General features: G+C 41.9%; 1 protein-coding gene across 1 annotated transcript; it reads left to right on the top strand.

Moving 5' to 3' along the window:
* Positions 1 to 659: 659 nt before the first annotated feature.
* On the top strand, positions 660 to 10,223 carry LOC119129219 (alpha-1A adrenergic receptor-like). Its single transcript, XM_037262331.1, has 2 exons — positions 660 to 1,932; positions 9,356 to 10,223. The coding sequence occupies exons 1-2, from the start codon at positions 1,017 to 1,019 to the stop codon at positions 9,907 to 9,909; spliced, it is 1,470 nt and encodes a 489-aa protein (XP_037118226.1). The 5' UTR covers positions 660 to 1,016; the 3' UTR covers positions 9,910 to 10,223.
* Positions 10,224 to 11,176: the final 953 nt, after the last annotated feature.

Consider the following 11,176-nt stretch of genomic DNA (forward strand, 5'->3'; position numbering starts at 1 on the left):
TTTTATTGGTCAAGTCAATTCAATTTATCTAGCCCTTAGTAATCACAAACACATCTCAAAGGGCTTCACATGGCCACAGTTGACAATTATTCTCAACATCCCCTGATCTTAACTCCAAGGAGGGCAAGGAAAAACGTACAAAACCCCAACTGGGGAAAAATGAGAAACCTTGAGAAGGGACCGCAGATGGGATGATCCCCCTTCCAGGATGACCAGGTTGCATCAGATGCAGAGTGGGCAATATTGAACACACAATATAAAATCAATCCAAAGTAAAGTAATGCGGATGTCCATGGTCAAATGAATGAAGAGCTGCAGAATGATGCTCTCAGTCATCATGACAGTGCCTGCGAGGAGGTGGTCCGCCTCAGATCTCGTCCAGGTTAAGTGGTGTGGAATACAGACAGCCATTTTCACTTTGGGTGTCACCGAGCCCCCCTCCCCAGCCAGGTTAGACAAATAATTTATATTTATTTACTTTGTTCAGCTACAGGGCGTGTAGTGGCAGTCGGATATGTTTTAAATGTTATTCCTTCACAGCACAAGAAAACTGTGTATCTAATTTTTGTTGGTGGTGTGCTTGGAGACTTTTTTCATACTGCACGATGGCACTTAATAAAGGGTCAACAAAGTTGAGGAATATTAAGTCTTTATTTCCGTGATAGTGTTTATGCAACGGCCCGAAACGGGTAGATACACACATGGACACAAATTACAATCCTATTGGAGGACGCGCAATGGGGGTGCGCAAATCGGGCATGGGGGGGGACTTCACTAAATAGCCTTCAAAGTCTCCTCGAACGCACGGTGTTCTGCATCATCATCCTGTGGTGCTATGTTGGGTGAGTGGGTGACATGCTCCCCCCGGCCCCCACCGCACTTGTCCACCGAGCAGCAGGACTGCAGCAGAAGAGGAACGACGCTTCACGCGAGCATTTCAACTATGCAAGTTGGGTGAGTTGCAGTGAGCCACGCCGGACATGTGAAGCCTGCTATGGAGGAGCCGTTCGGTCAAAATGAGCGTGAGCACTGACAATGTCACGACTTCATGGGGAAATGAGAGCTCCGGGGGCAACCACACAGAGCCCGCCGAAGTGGAGCTCAGCCGGGCCATCCCGCTCGGCTTGGTGCTTGGGGCTTTCATCGTGTTCGCCATCGCGGGCAACATCCTCGTCATCCTCTCGGTGGTGTGCAACAGGCACCTGCGCACCCCGACCAACTACTTCATCATCAACTTGGCGATTGCCGACCTGCTGCTGGGCACCACGGTGCTGCCGGTGTCGGCCACCCTGGAGATCCTCGACTGCTGGGTGTTCGGGAGGATCTTTTGTGACATTTGGGCGGCGGTGGACGTGCTGTGTTGCACCGCGTCCATCATGAGCCTGTGCGTCATCTCCATCGACCGCTACATCGGCGTGAGTCACCCGCTACAGTACCCGGGCATCGTGACGGAAAAGCGGGCACTGCTGGCCATGCTCGGAGTGTGGGTGTTGTCCCTGGTCATCTCCATCGGACCCCTGCTCGGCTGGAAGCAGCCGCCTTCGCCGGACGACACCGTGTGCCTCATCACCGAAGAGCCCTTTTACGCGCTGTTCTCCTCCCTCGGCTCCTTCTACATTCCTCTGGTGGTCATTCTGGCCATGTACTGCCGGGTGTATATCGTGGCCAAACGCACCACCAAGAACTTGGAGGCCGGGGTCATGCGCGAAAGGATGAACTCCGGCGAGCTCACCTTGAGGGTCCACAAGGGCTCTCAGGTGCACGACGAGCCGGGAGCTTGCGTCGGCAAGGGCCGCGGACATCAAGCCAGAAGCTCCCTCGCGGTCAAACTGCTCAAGTTCTCTCGGGAGAAGAAGGCGGCCAAAACTTTGGGAGTTGTGGTGGGCATGTTTACACTTTGTTGGCTGCCCTTTTTCCTCGCCCTCCCCATAGGTAAGTTATTGTCGTCAAACTTGCTTGCTTGCTTTTTCTCTGCCGTTTATGCCAAGACTGCAAAAAACATACTATAGCCTTTTTTTTCTTTGTCTTGCAGCATCCATTTTCATATCTTTATGTGTGCCTCATCGGGCAAAAATAACGTGAAACTTTTTTACGTGCATGTCTAAGTTCTTTGACGTGTGCGTGCGTGCGTGCGTGTGCGCGCGGATGTGTGCGTGCGTGAACGCGTTTTCGTTTCATAATGTGTGCGCGTGCGTGTGTGCGTGGATTTGATGGGATGAGAAAGTTTTTTGTGAGATTGATGAGGGGTTTGGGTTATGTGTGAGAGGTTGTCATAAGAAAACGTTTTGGTGAGCATGAAATTTATTGTTGAGTGTGAGTGGTGTTGGAGTGAATGTGAGAGGGTTTTAGTAATATACTATTCGGGGGGGTGAGTGAGGACTAGCATGCAGTCATGGTGTTTTTGAGGTTTCTGTGTGTGAATGTTTTTTGTCAGAGTGATATGTTCTTTGATCAGTGTGAGCTTTACTTCTGGGTGTGAGAGTTTGTTAGAAAAGTTTGTGAGGGTGTGAGATAGGGTTTTTGGTGCAAGTGTGAGTTTTTTGCTGAGAGCGCAATGGTTTATTTTGCTGTGAATGAAAGTTTTATGTGTGGGGATGTTTTTTTTTTTAGGTGTGTGAGGTTCGCTTTGGTATATCACCACTGTTTAGTCAATGCACTGCAGCAATTTGAAATTGTTGCAATGAACAATATAATGAATACAGCTAAGAGAGTCCCTTGTCTTATTACATTCCCACTTAGCAACATTCTTCGTTCACAGGAGTTTGACAAATTTTCACGGTTTATTTAAGTCAACACTTCCAGTACTCCTTGAGCCTTTTAGTAGCGGGAATTCAGAAAATGCAAGGAAATAACTCGGCAGTCTGCCATGTGGACTCCCACTGGTTAAATCAAACAGATGCACTTTTGAACAAAGCTCTCGGATGCTGCTGACAAATGGAGTGTCCAGAAATCTATGATCTCTAAAAGGTCTTGTAAAATATTGGACATCATTTTAAGTAGGAATATCTGACTATCAATCCATCCATCCTTCTCAGTCAAATGAAAGTAATGTAGGCTTCATGTTGAAAAACACAACAAATTTATGAAACTTCGTATAGCTTATAGAACAAATTTCACAAAGCTTCCCAACTGATCAACATGCCCACTGACTATAACAATTTCTTTTTTTAAATGTCCAAATGGGCTTTCCAGTTGGTGTAATTTTTGAAGTTCTCGAAAATGCATTTTACACACTTTTGTTTAACTGTAACACACAAATGTATTTCCATTACTAGTGAATATTGTTCTTCACTAAATTAAAATTCAACCAACATCAAACTTACACATTGTCCAATAATAAACTTGGTTTTAACACATTTCATTGTTTGAGATCATTTGAGCAAGAATATGTAAGACTATGAAATGATAAATGATTCTGAAAAAAAAAATACTGTATACTGACAACTTTTGGCACTTTAGTGGCTCGGGAATCAAACAACTCAGAAATGCAACTAGAATTATAAGTTAGCAATTTAGAACATTTTATATATGAATAAATATGTTATTTTGAAACTTTCTAATTTCACATCCCAAAAGCTGAGATTTCCCAATAAACTTTATATTTACTGTATTAAGCGTAACCGACTTTATTTGGCTAGAAATACACAGACAAGTTCCCACACTGCATCCAGGCAAACAGTAAAATATGAGAACACTGATATGGTGGACACAGGACATTTAAAGCCAATGTCAGCTCATATGCACCTTCAGTTTATTTCAATTCAATTATTTCAATTGATATTTCACTACGACCAAGTGGACATGTTAAGATCGACGACCTCCTAATATAACGTAAACTATGAGAGTTTTAATGCACTGGCTTGAGCAAATGTTTGGTTACTTGTAATGAGAACACCAAACGCCCTTCGTTCTGAGATTGACATATGCCTGCTTTGAGAGTAAGTACGTGCACAAGTAAGACATTTACTAAATTTCTTAACGCGTCATCTTATAGCTTATTGCCACTTGTGTCAGTTCTAGCTATATTCACCCATTCAACAAGTACAAGTCGATGTAAATGTTTGCCAGGAGATGAATCGTGCACTCCACAAAATCAGGGTAAAAAGCATTCCAAGGCTGAAGATTATGTAAGATCAGGTCATTGACCTAATGTCGCACTGTATTATATTGGTAAATGCGCAAACTGCATCAGTGTGTGTGTGGACAGTGAGTCTTCCTCAAGTTTGAGAAAACAGTATCCCACAGCAGGGATTGCTTCGCCGTTATTCACTGTCAGAAGCAAAAAGCAAGAGACAATTACTCGAGTTGTTATATAAAGAGGGAAGAGACTTCGCGGAGCACACAGTTAAGGAACAAGTGGGTGCTGTTTGTGTAACAAGCTGACAGACCAACTGCCAAAAAAACATCCGAGGGCATTTCTGGGCACCATCTCTGGCGGAGCATACTGATTCAGTGTGATGGGACATCACACAACTTGACTTCGTGACCACTTTTAACTTGCATGAAATTGAGCTTTACCAAAAAAAAAAAAAAAGAAAATGCAGCTCATTCAGCTGTTGTGGAGTTAGTGATACAGAAACGTTCCATTTCAAATAAAACTATGAAGAAAAATGGCTCAAATGTGTTTTTATATATATATATATATACACACAAGGTAGGTATGTAGGTAGATAGATTTAATGTACTGCAGACAACTCTGGTTTTTTTTTCTATTTGACTTAGCTGTTAATATAAATCTTGAACTTTTAGACACTCGAAGTTAAAAGTAGCCCATTATCAGATTTTGAATCAGTGCAATGTTTTTTACACCTACTATAAGCTGTGGCAAAATGTGTTCTGCAAATGTTAGTATTTAAAAAAAAAATAAATTTAAGGGAGTGCTATTCAAGGCAGGTTTCCTGAAACTAGACACACCCATTTAGCCTCAAATTTTGTAATGAATACTCACAAAGCAGTCATTTGTCACGGAATGAGTGGAGCTGGGTGACCAAATGCAGCTTGGACCAGGGTTTAATGAGGGAAAAGGTAGTTGGAAGGGAGGATGAGGGGAACAAACCAACAGAACCGGCAAACTAACATAACTTAACGGAGGCAGAGTGACAGGGGTAACCGACAGACCAAATTGCAGAGAAACTAACCAAACAGAAAGACGAGACAAAACGACGAGAAACAAGACGACAGCCGAGACTACAGACAAGAACAATCCAAAAGGGGAGTGAGAGGCAGACAGGACTTAAATACACGACAGGTAACGAGAGGTAGGTGAGAATGATCACACCAATCATGGGCACACAGGAGGGGAGGGGCGACGCCAACAGAAACCATGGCAAACATATACACATAATAACATAAGTGTGAAGGCCTTTGCCTTCACACTAATAAAACGACCGGGGACGAGTCGTGACATCATTGCTGTAACAAAGGCAATTAATGCTACAAAATGAGAACACGTGAAAATCTAGAAAAGCTGACTTTGTTCTAATTCACAAGAATTCAACCACTCTTTCGATCATCAAAATTCATCAAATTCACATGAAACACTGCATGGCGCAATAATCCGCGCGTTATCACTGGAAGACAAATGCATAAACAGTTTAGTTAATTCTGCCCCAGCTGGAAAAAAACCTCTACTAATAAATTGTTTTGAACATGCTTACATTTTCTTTCAATGAGCTGTGTCATACTCATTAGCGGTAGAGGAATCATTAGTCCTCAGGGAATACATGTGTTACTTCACGGCACATCATGCCCGCAAGCTCTTTAACACCCCAAACAGGCACTAATGTCCTGTGAAAGGCTTGCATTTAATGGTGCAAGCAGCGCGCTTCTGAATGTGACAGAAACAGTTGAACGTGTGAATCAATTTTATCTGTGCGAAAGCATTTTTAGAAGAAATATTATTTGCATCTGTGTTCGCGCGTTGCTGTGTGCACCAAGGATTATCAGAAGTGTGTCTAGGAGCAAAGCGAAAAGCTGTGTTACAAAGCAGTGGAGAGTAAAATTGGCCACGGGTCATGGGGCTGCACGCTTGATAAAACAGGTTACTGGGATGTTAAAACCAATTTTCCATAAATGTCATCATGTTGATGTTTTTGGAGAGCAGCCTAGAAGAGCAAAACGAGTTCTGTCCCTTTAGATTAGGATGGGTTATTTGTAATTAGGGCATGCTTATGAAACAGCTTCCAAGTTCAGTACAAGCAGCTTTGGATGTACAGTGCCCATTAAAACTATTCATCCTTCTTTAAACTTTTTCAAATGTCTTCTCTCACAGCTGTATGCTTTTGTGCTACTCATTGTTTACTATGATTGTGTAGAATATCAACAGGCCCTTATTTATCATTTAATCAATGTTGGTATATGGCTGTGCCATAACAAAATATAGGAAAAGTAAAGTGCACTGTATAATGGCCATTCTCACTGGGTCAACCAGTTCTGTCATGATGTATTGTGAAAAGAAAAAATATAGATCAATTGTACTACAAGAAGACTAATAATTATATAGGAGTGATACATCCTATAGGAAAAAGAAAAAAAGCTGAAATAAAATGGATAGAAATTTATAAAATGATTGCTTGCAGGATTACACCTTGGGCTCTATTTTCCTAGACAGTGCAGCTAGACACAAGATGGCGCGTCCTAATGTTCGTTCCAGCTGTTTAGAAAGTTCTTTCCAGAAAGTCATTCAAACTTTACGCCTGCTGGAACGCCGTCTGGAAGCTCGCTAAGGTTTAAGGGGGTATCGCCATCTAAGAAGGCTGAGTTTGTATTCGTTATGGTAGTGGATAGGTAGCTATTTGAAGGTCTGAAGAATAATTGTTTTTTGTTGTTGATGTCTTTTTAAATGACATTTCATTGACCCTCAAGCTATCTCGAATACCCCGAGTCTGAATTTGAGAGTCACTCCATTTGGAAGAGTGGCCAACACAGTGCAACACTCCTAAAGTTGAGCAATTTGTAAAGTCTCAAAGTTTAAATCCGTCAAAGGAATAACCCATGGGCCCTATTTCCATGCCCAGCGCAAGTCTGGTGCAAAGTCTAATCTAACTGTGTGCATGAGTGGATTTGGCTTTTTTTATATATTTTCCTAGACTTTGCACAGGGAGAATTTATTTGTCTGTTTTGTTCATTTGTTCATTTGTCTGTTTGCTCGATCATTTGTTGATTTCCAAAAGATGGACAAGCATCAACAAGAAGAACTATAAGCGAGAGCAACTTTACACAAAGGAATTCATGTTGAGTAAGCTGACATAAGTGATAACTGGCATCACCATACACATAGTAATAATATTTGCTATTGCACAATAACATTACAGTAAATGCTTGACTCGAGAGAGGTGCACCAAAGAGCTTTATACAAAAAATTAACAACAAACACTTTATGTGTAGGCCCCAATTAATTTGGCTTAGGTTCAAATTAATCAATGCATTAGCAACTCCTCTACTGAGGTCAAGCATTCATTTTCATTTGATAGTAAAATTGCAACGCAATTACCCAGACAGTTATTTTATGAAGTCTGTAACAGCTTAAATGAAAGAACCCATTACATTTGGGGCCTGTGCCAGACATTTTCATTCACTACACAGTAAATCCAACAAACATTTTGGCAGAGGTCTGCATTTACTCATCGTAAATGTAGAGCACTATGAAGCCAGAACACAGTTGCTTTGGTACATTTCTCAGATCAAATTTGAAATTTGCAGAACAGCAGGTGTTTCTCAAAACAATTTGTACAAATAGAAAAAATATCATGGGTACCCTGCAAAACCCATTGTTGTTCTCAAAATCCTTACAAATCCTTCTCAAAAGTAAATAAACATGTCAGTGCTATCAGAGTGAGAAGTCATTGTTTTCGGATAACTGAGTCAAAATGCTTAGTCATGTCCTCATCATAGTGTCCTCTGGATGTATGTTGTGGTCCAAGTTAAGTTTTGATGATAAAGCTGTGATTGTTTTATTTGTACTTTGCCTTTACAGTTAGCAACAGACCACTTTTGTCAAAATGGATGAGCTCCTCAGCTCAAATCAAATTGTTTCATTGGCACCAAAATACTACCAGATGGAGCATAATACAGCAAATATGTGAGTTTTTCAGCAAATAATTGAGGCTAGGTTACACCCCCCCCCCAAAATATCCAAGAATAGGCAAATTCTTGAATGCCAAACCTTGACTATGCGGTGGTTCACTGAACTGTATATTTGCACCTTCTGCTATCTAGTGGAAGAGCATTGTTCTGCATGCTATACATGCAGAGGCGTAGCCAGGAATTTTTCCAGTAGGGGCGCACGCCCACAGGAAAAAAAATCGAACATCACCCACGCCGTTCGCTGATCGCTAAAACAACGTCCGGGAGGCAAACGGTGAATGGATAACATCGCGCACATAGAATAGCGCAAGCACATTCGCACAAGACCGAAAGAAAAAAACGGCATGAAAATGAAGAATCGAAAAAGCTCGATTTTTTTTTTTTTTTTCCAACCGGGGCGCAGGGAGCCCTAACCGGGGCGCCGCCCCGGCTCGCCCCGGCTTGGCTACGCCTCTGTATACATGTAGTAAATAAATTTTCAGGCCAATTAAGGAAACATTTCCTGTGGCCTTCCTGTTTCTCATGTCACATTGTTGTTCTGATTCGGTGCTCTAGTGTTTCGTCCAAACAAGACTCCGGATGTAATCTGTGTAATGTTAACTATGTACTGTCTCTGTGTCAATGCTGCCATCTATGGGCTAGGAAAAAAGTTACATCAGCTTGACTTGGACACAGGCCCCAATTGCTCAAGACAGAATTTATGCAATGGAAGCTAGATGTAAAACATTTAGAATGTCTGCGTCAGGTGAGATACTCTCAGTAAAGCATTGCCAGCAGATGGAAATGAACACTTTAAATAAGGACACTTTTGTGAGGAAGATTAAATCAAGGACAATGAGGCCATGGCATTAAAATGCAATGGGCCACACATGCACTCTAATAGGATGCAGCCCATGAAATTATACACTGTGTGCAGGTCCAGCAATATTTGGACTTGTAACATTTTTCTCTTTTTTTTTTTCTTGACACGCCACAGAGTTAGTTTTAATTTGACTTTAACTTAAGACATTCCAGAAAAAGGATATAATGTTCAAAGCATTATCCCCTTTTTTTTCCATACTAAACTAAATGTCGCAAGCTACCAAGCAAAAAGGTCACATAAAATACACAGGTCCGTTTTTTTACACTGTGTTTTCCATTGGAAGAACTTTTCATGGTTCGGTCTGTACATCGCTCACATTGATGTACGTTACAAAGATAGCGTGAGTTACGGCACATGCTGTGGCATCTGTATGAAATGACATCTTTTGCTCTGTGTTTTATTGCGCAGGCTCTTTCAATGCGAACCTGCGCCCACCTGACGTCCTCTTCAAGGTGATCTTCTGGTTGGGCTACTTCAACAGTTGCCTAAATCCCATCATTTACCCTTGCTATAGCCGTGAGTTTAAAGTGGCCTTCATTCGCATCCTGCGGTGCCAGTGTCATCAGCGCAAACGTCCCAGGTGGAGTTCATATAATTACCGTTCCTCAACGTTCAGCTCGTCCGGACATTCACGCAAAGGCTCCAATGATCAACCCCCCGGCTGCTTGAACGGCAGTCAGCGTACCTTGCCGTCCTCGGCCAGCCCGAGCCCCAGCTACCTCAGCAAGGGTCTACCATCGTGTCCCGAGGGCGAGGCATTGTACACCTGGACTGCAACTCCCTCTCCCAAGATACTGCCTGGCAGCAACACAGATTGCCAGCAAGGTTGTCTCATCACAGCTGTTAAGGGAGGAGAAGTCGGGGAAGAGCCGACTATTGGAGTTTTTTCTTTCTCCTTTGGTAAGGAAAAAGATAAGGGAGGAGTTGTAAAAGATCGTACGGTGCCATCTTACGATGTGTGACTGCATCCACTGTAGATGATGTTTATTTATCTGTCTTTGAAAGGGAATGGTTCTCTCTGGCCTACACAAGATGTTCTAGCTGCTGCGATTTGTTTACTGTATATTTGGGGAGTATTGACACAATCAAGGACACGAGACAAGAGAGGAGGCTCGAGAAAATTAAAAAATAATCGGTTACAAGTTCCACTTCTTATTTGTAAAGCATGAATGTGACCTGACTGATGTACAGTAAAATGTGGAGAAATGTATTCATTTCAGGATTTTGATTTGTTCATGTAATGTTGTGGAGTTAAAATATAACATGGTTTGTGCAATTGTGTACCTCATTCAAACAATTGATGTAAGAAACACGATATTACTCTGCAAACACATGCCGTATTTTCCGGACTATAAGGCGCACCTTCAATGAATGGCCCATTTTAAAACTTTGTCCTTATATAAGGCGCACCGGACTATAAGGCGCACCATTAATGCATCATGTCAGATTTTTAATCCAAATAAAATCATTCTCCAGTTTATCTTTTTTATTTCAACTTCAGACGCAGCGAATTACTTTATAATCACAAAATAATGATCCATAGTTTTTTTGATTCATGATTCATAGTCTTCAGCGGGCCACTTATGATTGATTTCATGACACAATGCTTCGGGCCAGTTTAAATTTAGGAATCTGGTCCATATATAAGGCGCACCGGACTATAAGGCGCACTGTCAGCTTTTGAGAAAATGTTAAGTTTTTAGGTGCGCCTTATAGTCCGGAAAATACGGTAAATACTATTACAGGCTGTCACTGTATGTCATAGATATGACCCTCGGTATATACAACACACCCCTTATGAGTTGCGTGTCCATGGCAACACTAAGCTAGGAGGGGCAAAGACAGCCGCGCATTGCACTCCTTGTGTGAACGAAAAGAAAAGCAAATTTGGTCCACTAAAACTTGTTACAAAACCTTTAAATAATCAGACTGAAAACAAAGAGTAGTAACTATTTTGTAGCAAAGTATTATACTATATCTAAAATGCCAAATTTATTATTGACCTTGATTCTTGTCAGCCTGTACTTGTTTTAAGAAACATTGCCAACTCGCATTTCCCTGTGTGGACGTGGCAGTTCAAATGTCAGATCAGACCTTCCTGTCTGGGATTTGTACGGTATGTTCATGACATGAATGTGTGTCACTAAGGCGTTCACAAAAAACAATGCTGTCATGTCTTTTATAGTTTAAGGTTGTGAGAAACATCTAAAATGACTCATATAATGACTC

Source organism: Syngnathus acus, chromosome 10, assembly GCF_901709675.1.
Source record: "Syngnathus acus chromosome 10, fSynAcu1.2, whole genome shotgun sequence".
In the NCBI taxonomy this organism is placed as follows: Eukaryota; Metazoa; Chordata; class Actinopteri; order Syngnathiformes; family Syngnathidae; genus Syngnathus; species Syngnathus acus.